At 40.6% G+C, this 19,964-nt stretch overlaps 1 protein-coding gene across 7 annotated transcripts in view; it reads left to right on the top strand.

The window, feature by feature from the left end:
* Window positions 1-19,964, top strand: part of NUP93 (nucleoporin 93) — a 75,778-nt gene that overhangs the window by 45,297 nt on the left and 10,517 nt on the right. For all 7 annotated transcript variants that reach the window (XM_039721306.1, XM_039721309.1, XM_039721308.1 and 4 more), the window contains 10 exons: window positions 944-1,006; window positions 2,715-2,843; window positions 9,360-9,434; window positions 11,570-11,659; window positions 13,006-13,145; window positions 14,723-14,855; window positions 15,831-15,988; window positions 17,492-17,657; window positions 18,439-18,532; window positions 19,625-19,816. In XM_039721306.1, the coding sequence (XP_039577240.1) occupies window positions 944-1,006; window positions 2,715-2,843; window positions 9,360-9,434; window positions 11,570-11,659; window positions 13,006-13,145; window positions 14,723-14,855; window positions 15,831-15,988; window positions 17,492-17,657; window positions 18,439-18,532; window positions 19,625-19,816 (1,240 nt within the window). The remainder of the gene's footprint in view (window positions 1-943; window positions 1,007-2,714; window positions 2,844-9,359; window positions 9,435-11,569; window positions 11,660-13,005; window positions 13,146-14,722; window positions 14,856-15,830; window positions 15,989-17,491; window positions 17,658-18,438; window positions 18,533-19,624; window positions 19,817-19,964) is intronic.

Below are 19,964 nucleotides of genomic sequence, written 5' to 3'. Positions count from 1 at the left end.
GATAATTTATTGCTGATTACTTCAGAGGGATACTAAAGCTTCTGTTTGTTTTTTATGACTTGTATAATGATTCAGTTGAAGTCTGGGCATACAAATCAGCTTGATTTATTGGTGATGTAACAGTGAAAGTTCAAAATAAAGATATGCATGTTAAAATGTGATAAACATATCCTGATTGTTGTCTCTGTGTGCTACTGCATTTTACCCCACAGCTACTTGTTTAAAGTTAAAACTTCATTTTATATTTCCTGGTATATGTCATAAAACTAACCTTTGGGATAAGGAGCTAACAGCTCATCTAAATCAGTTTGTTCACACACACCTGACCTCTTTGAGATTTACTCATATACTGAGAATTAAAAATACACTTCTTCCTTTTTACCCACTCCAGCTGTATTTATGGAGAGAAGCTGTGTGGTAAACTTTTTCTGTATGCTTTCCAACTGTTTAGTTATTTCAATCCTTTCTCAACTGACTATTTTTAAGGCTCTTTTTCACAGTTGTATTGGTCCTCCAAGAGCTCCACTTCTGCCTGAAGCTGCCAAGTCAAAGCCTGTTTTATTTTTTTCAGCATACTCAAGTCCAACAATCTTATCTTGGCTTATCGCTCCTACCAGCTTTCATCCTAGCTCCCTCAAATGGAGAGCAAGAGGAGGCAGGTGCTGGGACACAGAGATAAAAGAGAATAGAAGCAGGACATTTCACTAGGATTTAATGCATATTAAAAGGGGGGATTAATGCTTTTTCATTTTCACATTGCTCTGGATGGGCATCTTACTGTATCTTTGGTGAAGTAAAGTGACCTTTAAACTTCTTGGGACAGGACTGCAGAGAGAGCTCTGAGCACTTCTCAGAGCTGAAAGAGCTGAGTACTACAATGTGTATCTGATGTTAGTGCAAGGCTGATTTTTCTGGCTGAAATTCTGTTTCTCCTTTTCTGCAGGGTTTCCTGAAGAATGAAAAAGATAATGCATTGCTGTCTGCCATTGAAGAGTCTAGGAGGAGGGTAAGTTGGAAGAAAGCACCATTGGTTTTCCCTAAAAAAAAAACCAGGAGAGATTTGCAGAGTTCAGTTTTCTTCCCTTGAAAGGGATCAGTATTTAGTCTGTAAGAAAAAGACAGTTAGCCTTCCCCTCTTCATCTCCTGTATCTTCACCTCTGAACAAATAGCTGTTTTGAAGATCATCTGAGCAGCAACTTGTTTACTGATAAGAAAATCATCTAATCCTGTTTCTGAATCTATTTGTGCTTTTGGTATCTGTCATGTTCTGGGACAATGATTTTCACAATTGAATTATGCAGCATAGAAAAATGCTTCCTGTTGTTTGTCTTGTAATTCCTTCTTGGACATGTCATTCCATACTTCCTAGTGCTCATGTTATGATTGTTTCCCTCCATGTATCCTGGGGACATGAGGTTTAGAACTGAGCCTGTGTTTCTTTCAAATGATAAAAAATAGTACATAAGCATTATTAAATTATTTCAATTACATAAAATTATCTGTAACTATTGAAGCATATTTAAAACCCTGTGCTTATAGTGAAGGTACGGGTAAAACCTATATCCTGCCACAAAAGTATAAAGTGAATTTTATAATGCAACAAAGAAGCACAAATCTTAAGCTCTAGTTGTGTGCTTGCATGGTAATTAAATGTTTGGCAAATGTCACTGTCTCTTATCAATTCTTTCTTCTGAGGAATGTTTTGCTCATTAATTGACAATATCCTAACAGTGAGCTGCAATGAAATGAAAAACTTAGCCAACCAAGACATTTAGTTATGTACATTGAAGCACAGAGCTATGTGAACAGGAAAGAAGTAGAAGACACAATATAGCTTATTCTCTATACAGAATTGGTGGAGAGTCTCTTATTTCCTGTGGTGGTATACCTGAGGCTGTTAGTCTCACCCCAACAATAACAGAAAAGGTAGTGAAGTATCTTCTCTATCCTAATGCTATTGCTAAAGTAAGGGAATATTTCCCTTACTAAGGGAAAAGCTGTTTCCTCCCATATGTTCTCCATTGAATCTGAAGATAGTGTGGCACATCAGCCATTTTAAAGGTAAAGGTTGTTTTTTCTTTTGGATTTGATTTTCTTGTGTGCTTTCCCAAGTTATGTTCCTGATGAAACAGACTTCCTGATTCTTTTACACTGGTTTATTTTTCCTTAATATTTTGATTTTTATTTTATCCTCTTTCCCATTTGAAAGAAAAACACACAGGTAAAGACCTGAAAATTATTATGGGCAATAAACACACATCTTTGTTAAGAATGCAGCAAGCCAGACCTTTGTAGCCTCCAGGGAGGTGAAAAGCCAATGGTCTTTAGAGAAGTTAAGTTTCAGCAAACACACAGATCAGTGATGAATCTGGATATTGTGTGTGTGCTGCTAAGTTAAAGAAGGAAGCCTACTTTCCTCCTCAGATTCCAGTGCTGCCATGCCATGGAAGAGACACAGTTTCCTTCTTTTACCAGCTGGGGGTATGTGAGAGTTGTCTTAGTCCCACATACACCTACTTTCTGAGTCCCATTGTACCTGAACAGGAAGCCTGTTAAAATAATATGCAGCACACCATTAGCTCTTGAGGCCTGACCTGGTTGATTTATGTAGTTGCTATTTTCTGTTTCATTTTTGGGCTTGTCTATTAATAGCAGAGTCAGGCTGGTGAGTGTTTCTATATGTTCCTTAGCTCTTGTTCTTCTTCACCAACAGACTTTTGCCATGGCTGAGGAGTATCACCGAGAATCAATGCTGGTTGAATGGGAACAGGTGAAACAAAGGATTCTTCATTCTCTGCTTGCATCAGGGGAAGATGCTCTTGATTTCACCCAGGAAAATGAGGTAACTCTGTCTTTCTGAATGCTGTGCACAGTCACGCACAGCGCTGTACACAGCTGGCATTCCAGCACTGCTGAAACCACCTCTGAAATACTCTGCAACTGTAACTGTGTGAAAATGAGAAATATAAAATCCCTATTTAATTCTAGAAGGGCTCTGACTAGCAGAATGTGTTGTCTAGCAGAATTCCAAACCTTTGTGATTGTTTCTGTTTATTGTCTGATGGGTACAGGCAATGGAGCTGCTGTTGCTGAAGCTGTGTTTTGAGCAACATATGTGCTGGCTGGAAACTTAGTCACAAACACATTCTAGGTCAATATACCCAGGGGACAGCAAACACACTGGGACTTCAGGAAACCCTTATGATGTGACACCAGGGAATTTCTCAGGTGCAATTGTGCTTACACAAAGGTCATAGAGTGTCTCTTCCCTTTATCACTGTGTGCTAGCCTGGATTTATGGCTTCTTAGGAGGCTGATTAAGTCTCTCAGGTCTCTTGGCAAAACCAAATGAATAAACAACAAAAAAAAAGCTTTCATTTTTATCTTGTTGTCTCATGCAGACCAAATTAAAATTTTGACCTCTAGTGTTCAGGTTAATCCAGCAGTGACCAAATCCTGTGGGCAAGACTGACTCCATCTTTAACAGAAGAGATATTGACTATCATTTAAAACCTTCCTCATCTTCTGTCACAAGTTAAACCTTTACAGTTTATTCTCTTAAATAAAATGTTTCAGTTAAACGAGTAGAGCAAAGCAGAGTTACCTGCAGGGTGTTGGGAACCCAGCTCCTCTGAGCTGAAAGTATCAGACAGCAGCTGTGATCCCTGGAGCACAAAGTTACATCACTGCTGCTGCACTGTGCTCCATGAAAATGCTCACCTTGAGGGGAGAGACGATAAGGAGTGGAGGAATGCAAGTTGTTGTGCTTTCAGGCTGAAAAAGAGACACATTTTTATAGCCATGTTTTCTACCAATGGAAATTAATTCTTGTTCATTGGGATGACCTGCAAGTATACTGAAATTAAAAAAACCCTTGGTGCTAATGTGGTATGACCTGTATAGGGATTTGGAAATAATTAAAATTGTTAATGAAATGTCCCTTTCTGATTGCTGTTCTTTTAAATTTAGGTTAATCCCAGTTAGCATACCTCTTTTTTTAGAGGCTGTCTTCCCCAGAAAATACTTTACTGAAACTTTACTGGGACTTCTCAAAGGTTGTCCAGCTTTCCAATATTAGAAATGCTAAATAATGCAGACTGAATTAATTTAAAACTAGGAACAGCCATCCCATTATTTTAGGCTGTGAATCTGAAGGCTTGGCAGTTACTGATAGCTTCTAACATCTTTGATTTGTGTGCTAGTTACTGGTATGGGGTTTTCTTTTTGGAGTGTGGATGTTAACTGCTAGCAGAAGTACTTTAATAACCCACTCTGAGCAGGTAAAACCCCTATTCTGGTGCTTCATTGTCAAATGGATGCTACCCCCAGTCCATGGCACTTGAGATGCCAAGCATCAAATTGGTGTGAGGGAGGAGGGGAGAAAACTCAGCTCCTAATGTTTCTGGTGAATGTGTTTAAAGACTCAATGCACACTATCACTCAGTAATACTCCACTCTCTGTTTCAAAGCTTTCATAGTAGCAGTATGTCATTTCAAGAGCATTTAAAATCCTTGATATATTCTAGTCTTAGCCTCGAGAAGTCAAAGGTCTGAGAGGTTTGAAGTGCATCTACTGTGTTAAAAGCCTGTTATCTAACCTCCCCACAGCAGGTTGTTCTTCTGAAGCCTTGTTCCAGTCAAATAAGTTTTTTGTGTGTATGTGAAACAAACAGACACAGCCTCTAGAATATAGTAGAGGTTTAATTGATATCCTCTGGAGATGGAGAATCAGCTGAAAAGGCACAGATCCAAACGCAGCAGGGGGCCAGTCTGCCTTCGAGCCAATTCTCAAGCTTTGGGCAAGCTAATTTGGGCAGAGTGAAATACCAACACGTTATTCATGGAAATAAGACCAATTAACAAGCAAAGCTTACGATTCAAAGAACCTAGTGCAGGACTTGCTGTTAAGGTTTTCTGTTCCCCCTGATCTTCCAGCCTGGCACCTTGTTGTCAGGGAAAACCAGAGCTGATAAAAAGGTGCTTCTTGTGGGGCTGGAAGGGGATGAAAGCCTGAGTTTTGTCTTCAAGGTGTCAAACACCTATGGTCTGAAGGTGTTTGTTGTGACTGTTGTGCCATGAGGTGCCAAGGCGTTTCCTTTTTCCTTCTCCAAGTTTTTCCTTATTCCAGGTTTTTCTTTCTTCCACCCTTGCTGTAAGCTCTTCCACTGCTGCTGTCAAGCAGCACACTCCTGCAGTGATAGAGAGGCACTGGCACCTTTTGGTTTCTCTTCTGCCCCTTTGTAGCACATCTTCATATCCCTTAAATCCCAAGCACTGCAAGATGCTTTCCACTCCACCACAGTGTATTTTGATGGGGTTTCTCCAGCTTGGTCTCCTGCCTAGATATTCACTGCATCTACTGGCCAAGCCATTTGGAGTGCTGACAAAATGTCTGCCCAGACTTCTGCTGAGGAATGTGCATATGCATATGAGGGTGATGAATAATGCATCTTTACATGCACGGGGTTTGGTGTGCAAGTGAGGCTGAATGCTTGGCTGAGTGCAAATGAAGGAGGGCTCCTTTGAAAAGCAGCATCTTTGGCTAAGTGAATTTAAAAGATAAAAATGTGATGGCAGTGCAGCTAAGCTGCAGCTTCGAGAAATGGATAATATTCAGAATAAATATTACAGTTCTGAATAATGTTTTGGAAAGACCAAAATTCAGGGCAGGGAAAAGCAAAGGTGTTTGAGAAAAACAGCAGAAGCCATTTAAGCAATATCAGACTAGAGATACAGCAAGATTTGTGTGTGTGCACTTACATTTCTGCAGTCCTTTGTGCATTCCCCACTTTTCTGCTTTTCCTTTTGCTGCTCCAGTTAAACTTCAGAACCTGACCTGTTTTGAACACATCATTCATTATCTTTTTGTTGCTTGAAACTTGGTAAGTTCTGCCAACAAAGAATATCCTCCCCCCTCTTCATTTTCCCCCTGTTAGTTTGTAGGGGGGAAAATCCTTCCCTTCTTGGGAATGATTGCCTGCACAGTCCATTTCTGCAATTCAGGGGAAGCCCTGGAAGTGACCTTCTCCATGCTGACTCACTGCTTTAGTTTTCCTTTTGAACTTTCCCTTTAGCACAGCCATGTGATAGTTCAGTGAGCCAGTGCTTTCTTGTAGTTTAATAATTCAAAGGTGAAGCCGGAATGCACGCATGAGATGGGAAAAAATAGGAAATAAGCTTACTTCCATGGCTCTTTTTCCATAGGAAAGAAACGTGTAAGAAAATTAGGACAAATTCTAGACTTCTTGATTTTTTTTCCCCCCTGAAGTCCATGGCTCTTTTTTCCATAGGAAAGAAACGTGTAAGAAAATTAGGACAAATTCTAGACTTCTTGATTTTTTTTTTTCCCCCTGCAATGCTAAGTCAGTAGAATTTAAAGAATGTCATTTCAGTGTGGCACTTCTCAGCTGCAGCAGATAGTTAAGAAGTGTTTCCTAAAGCATAATGGTTAAACTAAAATTGGAGAAAGGAAAGGAAAACCCAACCCCAGAGCAGCTATTTCTTAGTTTCAGGCGTGCACTTTTGGATGCAGATTGTTACCTGAATTGGTTTGAGCCCAGCAGTCACACACCAGTCTCTGGAGTGGCAGCCACGTGGGTGCTCTTTGGTGCCACAAAGCAGAAAAAGGAACAGACTCACAAACAAAGCCCTAGTCCCTGTGTGTCTGCTGCTTGGGCACTGGCTGAAAGTGACACTAAGTCACTATGTACTGGTCTTCACTTGCTTTAGGAGATGAAACCTCATCGGTAATTAATGACAACGTCCATAATTTAGCATTACTTTAAATAACTCTGCATTTTATCTGGCTCGGCACAGGGAGAGGCTGCAAAGCGCTGTTTCTGCCATGGTGTCTGTTTCCCAGGAAACCTGCTTTAACAGTTTCTTTGTTCTTTAGAACAAAGAATTTGTCGGGTTTTAGGTGGGTTTAAAGGAATTTGTGTCAGATGATTTGGCAATGAAAGAAAAATGCAGATGCTTCTGAATATCAGTACCCACTAAGAGGGGCTGTGAAGAATATTTTTAGTGTAAGTTCAGTTGCAGAAAGAAAAGTGAAATTGCTTCTGGGTTTTTTGTAAGGCATTTTTATAGAGCCTGAGGTCTAAATGCACCTGCATGATTTTGTAATCAGGTTAAATATTATTTAAATAGCATTATTAGTGAGAAATTAATGCAGTAATGAACTAATTTCAGCCATTTTAAAGGATTGTCCAGGTTCATCCTTGGTACCTTCACTCATTTATATTTCATTATATTAGGGACAAACACTGCTGAATTTTTTTAATTCTGTAATCAACTGTTGTATGCTGTGCAGAAACCTGTAACTACAGATATCACTAAGCTCTTATAATTTCTTGATAGAGGTCAGTGCCCTTATCTTCATATATAAATTCCTTGCCAATGCAGAAGAGTTTCTTGGCCATTCCAATTGTGTAACTTCTTCTGTTTTTAAATTTTAACTTGTGAAGACTTTACTGATCAAAACTCTTGGACTGGGACAGTGAGTAGTAGTTGTCTTTGTAAGGACACATGCTCATGAGTGTAAGAGGGGTCTTACATGGTAGAAGATATTCCAGGTTAAACCAATACCAAAGTAAAATTAATTTGGGAATAACTGAGAGAATGTTCCATGCAAAACTGATCAGTAAGATGTCTGGAAGTTCATTTGTTTGTGTTATTGCATTTTGAAGTTGGGATACAGTTCCCAAAAACAGCGACATTCTTTTGAAGACTCTGCCAGTATTTCATCCTCATTTGAAACAAGAAACTGAATGATGGCACCATCTGGAGAAAAGCTGTCCATTTCTGGATCTCTTCCTGAAATCCACACGAGCCAGGTCATGGCAGGAACATTGCTCCTGCCATGCTGCAGTTTGACAGGTGTCAGCAAAGCTGAACTCTAAAGCTGGTTAAACTGGAAGTGAAAACAGTGATTTTCCTATTGCATTTGGGCTTCATGTTGTTTGTACACGCAGCAAGTTGGTCACATTTGAGTGAACTCTTCCAGGCAAGACTAGAGCACATTCTCAAGCAATCCTTGGAGGTGATCCTGTCTGCACTGTAAAGTACTGACATTCTGGGTAACCAGTGTAAGAAGCAGTAAAGCTGTTTGAGCATATTGCTTAGGTGCCCTGTAACAGCTAATGAGGATGTGCAGCCAGTTGTAACTGACTTTGATGGTAAAAAGCTTAATTTTTAAACTCTGCAGATGTACCTGCCCTTTCTCGGAAAAAATTACTGATTCCAGTTTAGATGAATATCCATGGCCTTGAGTTATATGGTAACAAGCTTGAAAACCTTGCTTTGCTAAAAGCTTGTCTGTTCCTTTTTGCTTGCCCCAACTATGTCAGCTGGCTTCATAATAAATATTGTGCTTCTGAACTGAGCTTGTCTTGCTTTGATCTTCAGACCAGCACGCCTTCTGAAGCAACTGATATTAAAGGACTGTTTACCTCAAAGGGATCTGTCTTTAAAATGACTGTACTTTATTTTTCAAACTCAAGACTTGCAATGCTGATGCTGAAATAAAGAATTACATTCTTTTAGAAAACAAGAAATAGCAGATAGCATTGCTCAGAGTATTATTTCCTTCAGAGTACTGAACATATATGTTCAGTGGTGGCTGTACTGAGAACATACCTGTGCCATGGAGTAAGTACTAAAAATTATGCAGCATTATACCTATTGTGGCATGTTGTATTACGAGTTTTATAAGAGTATGAATTTTGTATGCCATGATTCCATTGGCTGTCTCTCCCTGCTCTACGCTCAAAATATCTCAATCTTGGCATAGTCTCTGTGGTAAAAAGACTATTTTTTTCAGGTCAGGATATTGCCAACATACTTCCTCTTGCAGCAGAACAGCAGTGGGGCACTTTCCAGCACAATTGAGTGCTGCAGTCCTATTTTATGTCCATATCATGGTACTGGGACAAAACTGGAGTATCAGATCTACCAGATTGGATCTATTTGAGCTCATCTGCTGGATTCTATATCCTTGCTGTGATGGAGGTTCAGAGTAGATGCCTCACAGCGAGACATTGACAAGAAGCAACCTTTCAAGAAACAAAAGCAAAGACTTAAAATTATAAGGTGCTACCAAGAGACACTGATGTCCTAATTCTAGAGAGCTAATGGTTGGTTTGTGCACTGAATAAGGAGGATTTCTGTCACTCTAGAAGGTTTAAGCTATATTGGGAAGATAATGGGGTATTGCAGTAAGACTGCATTTTTCTCTGTAGATGGTTCAAACCCCTGTTCTTAGTTCTGTCAGGAACATGGTTTTGCTGTTCTTTAGGAGCAGATGTATTGGTAAAATGCATTGTGGTAATTCTCTTCCTATGTGCTTCTCACTGAACAGCCCAGCTACGTGGGGGAGGTGGGTCCTCCAGGCCGCAGCTCCATGGACAGTGTGGAGATGGCATATGCTCGTCAGGTGAGTGGCAGTGGAAAAACTTCATTAAACACTGTGTTCTGCATGCAGAGGGACGGGGAAAATAAAGATTGGAGCTTAGTGTAAAAGAAAATATGGTAGGTAAAACATGAAAATATCTGCCGAGAGATAAAGTGCTATTGACAAACACATAAATCTTGATGTTTTTAGAAGCATACTCACCTGTTTGCTACAAGATGTTTTTTGTCAAAAAGAGATCCTGAGCACCATATATGAGTGTAGAAAGCATTTATGCTTGTAAAGTAAACTGAAATTCTTTTTAAGTTTTCGAAAGCAAGTTTTTTTAGGATTTGTGTCAGTGCATAATTGTTTACAAATGAAGGCTTTATATTCCCTTTATTTTCATATGTGGAAGATCATTTTTCTCATGTATGTGTGTAGGAAAAAATATGCTTAAGTGTTAATCCTCATGTTTGTGGAATTACATCCTATTTTAATGACATTGCTTATGAGAAGCTTTAGTGCATCAGCTATGAATTAATATGCCTGGTAGCATTAGACTCCCTCGGAAAATTTTCTGGGGAAACTGATAAACCTTTACATAACCAATTTGTTACTGTTGTTATTTGAGATTATCTGTTTACCAGCACTGTTGAGGACAAAATGAAAGAAAAGGACTTGATTTTTCAAAATGGAATATGTGAAACGATGTTGCTTAATTTGCACACAATTACTGTTATTGTGTGCTTTGGCTCAGTCTGCACTGAGGCAGAGAGCAGCTTGTGCATCTGTTTTCCTACATCTGCATTCAGTTATGGTAACTGAGAAGAAACTAATAGCAAAAGGTTCATGGTTGTGCTGATAAAGTGTACATTTGATTTAGTGGCTCTTAATAGTTTGTTAATTTAGTTCATATCTCCTGTAATATACCCACAGTAAATTTCTTCTTTAAAGCATAACTGTCTGTCTTTGAAGCCATCAGTGTTGCTCCGTGCTGCTTTTTGAGAATGGGAAGCCCAGTCTCTCTAGCAGTGCTGGCTCTGGGGCAGCTGTGGAGTCACTGTGGCCAGTGGGCCTTGTCAGGGTCACGGGCTGTGCACAGGCAGCTGCAGTGTGCCCTGGAAATGTGGTGTTTGTGGCCAGCCTTCTGCTGCCAAAACACTCGGTGCAGTCACTGTGTGCTCCCAGCAAGGGCTCCAGAGGAGCTGGCCTGGCTGAGCTGTCCCCGTGTCATCCTGCTGCAGTGCAAGAATAACCCAGGTCAGCAGTCTGGGTGTGGGCTCCTGTGGCTTCAGTGGGGAGCTGGGGGACCTGGAGGTCAGGCAGGAGAGCTGGAGATCCGTGCTGCTTCTATTTGTCAGCAGCCGTGAAATGTGTTTTAATTACAGGGAAGTGATTAATTGTTCTTTGTGGATAGTTCAAACTGTCTCACAGGAACACGGTGACATCCACAGACATGATTTCACTGATGCTGCATTCTGTTTGCAGTCCTGAGCTCTACATCTTGTCTGCACCCTGGGCATGTTGTAGTAGTGCTGAATGCCAAATGGAGTTAAAGTACAATGGCATTGCCTTTCTAGTATTGAGAATTATTATTTTTGAACATAGTGGAAGGTCGTTGGACTGAATAGAATAAACAAGAGTAGACAAAGCTCAGTTAAGATCAAGAGTTAAAATAGGGTGGTGTGTGTATACATTAAAGGGCAGGCTCTGAAGAGTCAGATTTCTGTTCATTTTCCTGACTCAGATTTCCCTGAATACTGCCACAAACCAGCAAAATCCTGTTTCTTTCACATCAGCAGGTAGGAGGCTGCTGTGCAGGGGAGTATCACAGCCATCCACTTGTCAGGTCACTTTGGAATCTTTTGTCCTTCAGCAATTAGCTGCAGTTAGTCTAACAGGGCATTCAGCTCAGTGCTCTGCCATGCAAAACCCCTGAACAGCTGGGCTGCTGCTGGCCTTGGGCAGGCCTGGGGCTCTGGGGTGGTGTGCAAGCTCGGGTGATGCTGATGCCCATTCCTCTGCCATGGGGTTGGAAGTGGCTGATGTGGGAGAGAAGCAGGGACTTGCTGGGAACACTGGTTTTGAAGCCTGATTTAGATTTTGCTGCTGTGACTGAGATTTTGCTGTAACAATAATATATATTGTTAAACGTGTTTATTTTAATTATGTTTTAGATTTATATTTATAATGAGAAGATAGTGAATGGACACCTGCAACCTAACCTGGTGGACCTCTGTGCTGCTACTGCAGGCCTGGATGATAAGGTACTGTCAGTAAGTTAACATAAGGAAATGTATTTAAGCTGTTTTCAGGCTGTGATTAACAGCCTGCTGATATCAGGGATAAAAGTACTGATATTGCAAAAAAAAAAAATTGCATGGCTCCACAGAAAACACAAAGACAATTCTGGAATTTTCTCCAGTACAGCAGGACCAACCTGTGATGAAGTTGATCATGGTGAAAATGTCTTAACACAGTGAGGAAGAAGTGAACCTGGTGTCCCATCATAGCTGATAAGCTGTTGAGGGGAAAATTGCTTTTTATTTTAAATAGATTCTGTTATGTTTGGTTAACAAAATGTGGTCTCTTATGTCCTTTGAAGGTATTTAGTTGGGGGTAAAGGGTCTTCAGTCAGACTCTGCTAGAGCTGAAATAGGCTCTCATAGCAAAGCATAAAACCCATAGAATTGACTTTAAATCAATTATCTGCTTGCTTTCCTTTCTTTCTCTTCTTTAATTGTGTTGCCTTGATCCACCCTAAAAAAGAAAACAAATGCACAAACCTTGGAGAAATGCCTGGAGGAGAGCACTGCAGCAGGGTCAAGCTATGAAAAAACTGCAAATGGGGAGAGCAAAAAGCTGCTGAGAAGCTGAGGGGCAAAACCTTCAATTGGATCTGAATTACAGATGTGCATCTTCACTCTGAACAGCTCTGCTTGTTTTGTAAGGGACAGCACAGGGAGTTTCAGTGTTCTTGCTGCTTTGAAGCACCAAGATCAAAGAGCTGCCCTTGCCCAAGTGAACAGTGCTGTTAGTTCTCAGTATTTTGCCATTTCAGCAGGGATGCCCTACTCCTGTAAACAGTGATAGGATCTTGTCCTTGTGAATAAGCAGATCTGGATGGTTTTCAGTCTTTATTTGTAACCGAGCCTTTGTCCAAGTGATCAGTGTCCTTTTAATGCTTCTTATCACAGCTGATCACACAGCTTTCCAACAGCAGCCAGAGCCATTGCTTACATGGAAAGCTGATGGTGCTGTGGTATATATTGAGTGGGAAGTGTGAGCTAGAAATGAGCAAGAGACTGAGTACCAAGTACACAGCCTAGTTTTGGAAATAGTTGTCAATTTTGGGGAACAATTGCAGGTATATTTATAGCCATCTTCTTGCACAAGAATTATGCAAAAAAAGCCTGTGAAACTTGAAATGTGTGGGACAGAAGCAGCTTACCCTTCATGACTGTGTCCAGTATCTCCATTACAAATCTAAATTGACATGAATTACTCTTGTGTTCTTATGCTTTTCTTAAGCATCAAAACACGATGTAGCTCAGAACAGTGTTGTTTGTTCATCTCTGTACTAATTGCTGAGGCATGGAATGACTTTTTACAGAACATCTCTGAGATGTGGGCCATGGTGAAACAAATGACAGACGTCACCCTGGTGCCTGCCAGCGATGCCCTGAAAGTCAGGACCAACATGGAAGTGCGCATGGAGTTCGTGAGGCACGCTCTGCACTACCTGGAGGAAAGGTGGGATGGATGCTCTGAGTACACACTGATAGAGCTCCCTACTAACAAGCCAGAATGACTTTGTAGTGCACTTAGAGTCAGCTACCTTGTGCTGCTCACAGACATGTCTTTTTTATTGTGCCAAGCTTAGAGCAGCCACTTAAATAAAAAACTGTTCTAGTTTTACAGTGTTCTAGTTTAAAAGGCCTTGAATCCGTGGGGAGGTTGTTTAGAAGATGCAAAGACTTTTATTCTTTCTTCTATGTTGCTTATAAATATTCTATATGTGTGGTGGTATGTGAAGGTCTTTCACTTGAGGAAAGTGATCTGTTTCTCTTCTGCAAAAGAACATCCTCTTTTCTGTATGCTCCCTTTCTGATTGCTGGTTGCTGTCAGCAGCCCATGAGGACAGCATGGGCACAACCTGGTGCAGTGAGTCAAGTTCTGATCATGCCATTCCTACACTGAAAAGTTTTTGGAAAATGTGAAGAAGCTGAAGTTGAGACATGTAGCAGTGATTTTCAGACTGTAGAGTGGTTTGCTGTGTGTGTTAGCAAGTACCATGGGGGCCCAAGCTCCTTGACCAGTAGAGTTCTGACAGAACTGCAGGGTGTGAAGCTGCCCAAAGCCAAATGCCCATTCACTGCACATGTGGATGGACATTGCAGTGTCTCTTTTCTAGTATCTGCAATGTGATGCCAGCAGGCTCTTCCAGCCTTGCAAGCAGTAACTGCAGGGTGGTACGTGGGCATTTGTTAGGGACACAGATTGCATCAGAGCATGGAAAGCACTGTGCTCTGACACAGCACTGTGGGAAGAGATGCTTTCACCTCCTGGCACAGCCTCTTCTGGCCCTGGCAGTTGGTTGTCACACCCCATCAGCACTCAGTGTCACCCAGGAGTGGTGGCAGCTGCTGCCTGTGCACAGAGGAGCTGACACATCAGAAGGATCTTCTGTTCCCAGTTCCTCAGTCTCAGCAGAGTGCAATGAGCCAGTGACTCTTAACCTGATTTACCACATATCCAACTGGCTAAATGTTCACAGTGCCATTAACTGCTAGCTGAAGTTAGGAGTTAGTTATATGTAGTACTTTCCCAATGCTCCCAACTGTGGAGATTAGGCCTCTCTAAATTCCTTTTTTCTCTGGGATTTTCTTCTGGTTAGTCCATAGCCCTAATGCTGACATTTTTCCATAGGGCAGGGAGGAGAGACAAACACATCTGTGGTATTTAACTGTTCTTTCATGGTAGAATTGAGAGTTGAAGTATTAGAGTGGAAAAGTTTTTTGCCAGTTAAAATATTTGAGTTTAACTTTGTACTACAAGAATCTAATAAGAGGAACTTCAGAATTGAAAGTTGAACCTGGAACAGTTCACTGCAGACTCCAAACCTGGTGTCTTCTGAGACTGCTAAATACAAGGATCTTCCTGAACTGACCAAGATTTGTGCTTCATTTTGTTGTAATAATAATGTTTGAACATCATCGAGTAACTTTGCTTTGAATTGTGAGTTCTGTCAGATCTGAAAGGCAGTGGATGTTTTTGTGGCAGGTGTATCTCAGTCTGTTCATGTTTGTTTTGCTTGTGTTGTGTTTCAGTTACAAAAATTACACTTTTGTGACAGTCTTTGGAAACCTGCACCAGGCTCAGCTGGGTGGAGTCCCAGGCACCTACCAGCTGGTCCGCAGCTTCCTGAACATCAAACTCCCAGCATCAGTCCCTGGTCTGCAGGTATGGGCAGCACTGTCAGCCTCTGAGCCAAAATAACACAAACCTGTTCACCCAGTGCGGAGGGGGAACCAGGGCAGCCTCCAGTGGCTTTTCTGTTGTTTAAGCTGCTTTTGGGCAGCAGGCTCTTACTCCTCTAGAATTTTTCACTAGGAAAATGGAAGGTGGCAGACAAATTACTGTCAAGTTCAGACCTAGTCCCAAAGCATGGTGGATGCTCAGTGGCTTGAGTTCTAATTCTAGAAATTATTGTGTCTTCTGGTCATCATCTTAGAAATCAACAAGCAAGAATTAAAATTCATTATGATGGCTCAAAAAAGCAGTAACTTAATCTGCCTATTTTGCTTTTTCTCTTTTTTTACATTTATTGTAAGATGGTAAAACCATCACCAAATGTGTAATGAATTCATCTGAATTGTAGCCTGGGTCTTCTATTTAGGAATCTGAATAAAACCTTTTTTACCTGCATGTAGTAAAAAGTGCATAGCTGTGCATCTGCAAAATAATCAGATAGGCACTCCGGGTTGAAAAATCAGATATAAAAGCTAAATTAAAAAATAATAAATTATAACATTGGAGCACACAGAGCTAAGTCTAGCTGTCTGTTCTTGCCTGCTGAGGTCAGTGATTAGTTTGATATCCTTCTGTTTCAGTGAAAATGTTTTTAATACCTCGGTGGCCTAATCCAGATCAATCTCCTGTGTGGGGAGGATATCATATGCTAATTCTGGGATTCTCAGAACCTCCCTCAGAATTGAAATCTGGGCAATCAGAAGAGAATCACACCTTTCACTGCTGATATGTGCAGAGCTTTGCCAGGATTTAACCCTTATGACCTCTGACTTCTATAACAGAATTTTTAATCAATATGAGTGTGGGTATAAGGGCAAAAATAATGAATGAAGCAAAGAATAAATAAAAATCATTCCAATATGTTGCTTTTAAGAAACAATTAAGTGTGTCCTACTTCCTTTTCAGGATGGTGAGGTGGAGGGCCATCCTGTGTGGGCGCTGATTTACTACTGCATGCGCTGCGGAGATCTGACTGCAGCCATGCACGTGGTGAAACGGGCACAGCACCAGCTGGGGGAGTTCAAAACATGGTTCCAGGAGTACATGCACAGTAAAGACAGAAGGTAATTGGGAACTAGGAGGGATCCTTCTGAGGGGTGGGAGTTGCTGTGGAGTAGTGAAATTATCAGTAGTTTGGTAGAAATACAAAAAGCTCAGGTCTCTTTTGGTGGTGGTGGTTGCCTGAGGTTTATATTACCTACCTAAATTACATGCAGAAGTTTGCATATTTTAATTTGTGGCTTTGAAGCTGAGAAATCTCAACAGAGAAAGAGTTGTTTGAAAATATTCAGAAATTTACATTTCAAAAATAATAGAGTGTGGTGTAGCTTTACTTTTTACAGAAGGATAAGCCCAGTGTAACAGTGGGATATAGCATACGATAGATCAGATTTAATCTGCTGTCATGATTCCTGTATCTTTTATTTCCCCTGTTGCTTATTTTAGCTGAATTTGCTTTGGGGAACACTTTTTACTACACCTGTTTTCATAAGAACGCCACACAGGAAAAACAAGCAGAGTTTGTTAGAGGCCTTTAGAGGCCTCACTCTCACATCTTTCTTGTGTTTATTCTCCTCTTCCAGTTTTTGCTGTCCAGCACTGGACAGAGGCCACTGACCAAACTGCTGCTGATGTGGTTGCAAAGTGGTTGTTAAGTTAGTGCACCCTAAGGTGTGCTCTGAACTCCACAGTGGTTTTCTTTTTCATCTTTACACTTGCAATGAATTACAAAAAACTCAAAAAACCAACAAACAGACCAATAAAAACTAACTAACCAAGCTAACAAAATAAACTGAACGGATAAAAATCTAAGTGCCATATCCCAAGTATGGTATGCCATGGTATTCTTCTATAAATCAATCTGTTTTGTAGAGAGTATCTAGGAGTGCTCATTATATCAAGGTTGTTACAGAAACCTTGTTGAAGATATTGTCACTGTTTTCATTGTAAACACTTTTATGAGATACAACATAATAGATTTATTTTGTTTTTAATACAGCTTTGAAAAAGTGCTCTGCCTACAGATTTGACAAATAATGCCTTAGTCTAGAACACTTTATTGATTACATTCTGTAAAATTCTCAACAAGAGGTTGCAAGAAAAAACAATGACAAAGAACATTATGGCAGTGTTTAATAATGATGAAAGTGTCTCTCCTGAAAGACCTCATGGTACAATGACCTACTCACTTGTTAGTTACTAACACAAAGGCTTACAAAGATGTTGTGAGCTCTCTTTTTCTGAAATGATGCAGTAGCAGAGTCAGACAAAAATAACTCATCTGCCATAGTATTATTGTACCCCAAAGAGACTGTCATATGTGGATTCTTTGCCTGCAGTGAGCATTTGAAGATGATCCTCCATAACTTTAATTATGTGTTTAAATACATGTGTGCAAAATTTTTACCTACAGATATGAACTGGAAATGCAAGAAATATTGGCCAGTGCTGACTGTCATTATGCCCTTGCTGTGGATATGCACCTATTTACATTGATTTGTGTCCAGGTTTCCTCATACAGGGAAAATGGTTTCATGTCTTTTCCTTCAATCTTTTCTTTTCCTTAGACTGTCTCCTGCCACAGAAAACAAACTGCGTCTTCATTACAGACGAGCTCTGAGGAATAACACTGACCCCTACAAAAGGGCTGTTTATTGTATTATTGGTCGTTGTGACATTACAGACAACCAGAGTGAAGTTGCTGATAAAACAGAAGATTATCTTTGGCTAAAAGTAAGTCTGGTGTTGGGGTTGTGGTGTTAGGTTTTTCTTTTTGTAAGAACAGGTCCAAATGGTACCACATTTCTCCACTGCTCTGCTACCCTTCCTAATTCTAGATCTGGTGTTTTGCATCAATGTAGTGCACATGACCTGACCTTGAAATAGTGCAGGGCTGGAAACCTGAATCCCAGGGCTGCCCTGTTACCCTCTGTGCTATCAGGTGTTAGTTTGGGTACAGTTGTCTTTGGAAATGTCATGTTCTTCATTTGACACTGATCTTTGTCTCCTGTTTTTACAAACAGTATTAGCTTGCTACAGTGAGGATTCTTTGAATTCTCCTTCCTGGGTGGATGTCTGAAATGTCAGTGTGAATTGACCAGAGACAATGCTGTCATTGTCTCTGAAGTCCTTACAGTTTTGGCAAGGGCATGATAGATACTGGTTGGTACCTGTTTCTCCTCTTTATCAGAAAAAGGATGATAGAATGATGTATTTGTTACTATTGTATTTGTGGCAAAAAAATGCTGCTTGAGAGTGTTCGGAGTCCCAGTGTCAGAGTTTGCTGGCCTGGATGGATACAGAACCCCAGGGTTATATCTGCATGGATTTCAGCTGTTGCTGCATTAGAGATCTTTGCTTCCCAGCAGTGGATGGAGCTGATGTTGTGATTAGATGCAGTTTCTAGTCAGTTGGTCAAATCCTAGGAGGGGCTCAGATGGAATGAATATCTTGTAAGTGCATTGCTTGTGCAAGGAGAAATATCTGTGCTTCTCTTTTTTGGATGTGCTTTTAGCTGAACCAAGTGTGTTTTGATGAGGGTGGTGCGAGCTCTCCGCAGGACCGGCTAACGTTATCCCAGTTCCAGAAGCAGCTGCTGGAGGACTATGGTGAGAAACCAGAGTGATATCTTACCTGGGGCTCTGCTTTTCTGCTGAGGACACTTTCCAGTTGTTATTACACAAACCCCAGACTGCACAAAAACCCTGCAGCTCTCCACTAGTGACGGGCGTCTTCTGCTTCCCTGGAGTCGTAGCAGATTTCAGTAAGACACGATGAATGAGTCCCATGACTTCCCAGCAATCCAGAAAAGAGTTAATATTCATCTGTGAGCAACACTGCTGCTGTTTCTCCTTTATCCATTAATTGTGGGTTGCTTCCTCTCACCATAAATAGGCAAAAGTCCTTTAGCAGAGCTTTCAGCTTTGGAAATACAGAACAGAAAAGCAGTCACTAGCTAATATAGGGATATATTTCCAAGCTTTTCCTCTTTATGCATCTGGTGTTTATATTTTCCCTTAAATTAGTATTTCAAGCAAATTTCAAGCAAATTTCAAGTTAAATTTCTGGGGACCCAAGTCACAGTTACTTCCATTTCAGAAGGTTTTAAGAACACCCACAGAATACATTTTCCTGTAATTGTCTTCCAGTCCATCAAAATTAAGTCACTTGGAACTGTCCAAAACATACCAAATTTGATTCTCCACAGCCTTCTAGTTCGTAGTATCACTCACACTCAGATAATGTGTGTGAGATAAAATGTGTGGAAAAGAAATATAATAAGCTGCTTTTGGTGTCACTGAGTAGGAAAATCCAGGTTCTTAACATTATTTGTACCACTTGGCATAAGTATAAAAGCAGACAAAAAGTTGTGGTCTTTAGAGAATCTGTCACAGTTGATCAGAGTTGATGGTTTGTTGTCTGAAAAGAAGGAACTTTTCTGAGTAACTGTTTATTCTGTTTCACTTTCTGAATATGTCTTTATGCTAAATATGTCTTCATGATAAATCTGCAGTGGCACAGTTGTAGGTGAGCCACTGATGTGTGGTTGGGAATTCAGTTTTGTGTACTGTGTTTATTTTGGCTGGCACCTAATAAACAGTAATGATGCACTGTGACAGGAAGCATCCACTGTCAGTCATCTCTGATTGCAAAATCATGAAAATGATGTGAAAATGCTATGTGTTGTGTTTTTTTTTCAGGTGAATCACATTTTGCAGTGAACCAGCCACCGTTCCTCTACTTCCAAGTGCTGTTCTTGACAGCCCAGTTTGAAGCCGCGATTGCTTTTCTTTTCCGGACAGAGCGCTTGCGCTGTCACGCTGTTCATGTTGCTTTGGTTCTGTTTGAGTTAAAATTGCTCCTGAAAGCATCTGGCCAAAGTGCACAGCTATGTAAGTCCTATTTGCTTTACAGTAAGGGAATATTTTCTTAGCCCTCAGAGTACCCTCTAGAAATGGCAGATCTATGTGATTAATCGAAGATTTATCAGAACAATTTCATAAAAGTTAATTGTTTTAGTTGCATTAGAGCTCTGGATCA

This window comes from Passer montanus, unplaced genomic scaffold, assembly GCF_014805655.1.
Source record: "Passer montanus isolate IOZ18808 unplaced genomic scaffold, ASM1480565v1 scaffold45, whole genome shotgun sequence".
Taxonomy (NCBI): Eukaryota; Metazoa; Chordata; class Aves; order Passeriformes; family Passeridae; genus Passer; species Passer montanus.
Note: the sequence above shows the minus strand (reverse complement) of the source record. Positions and strands in the feature narration are given on the sequence as shown.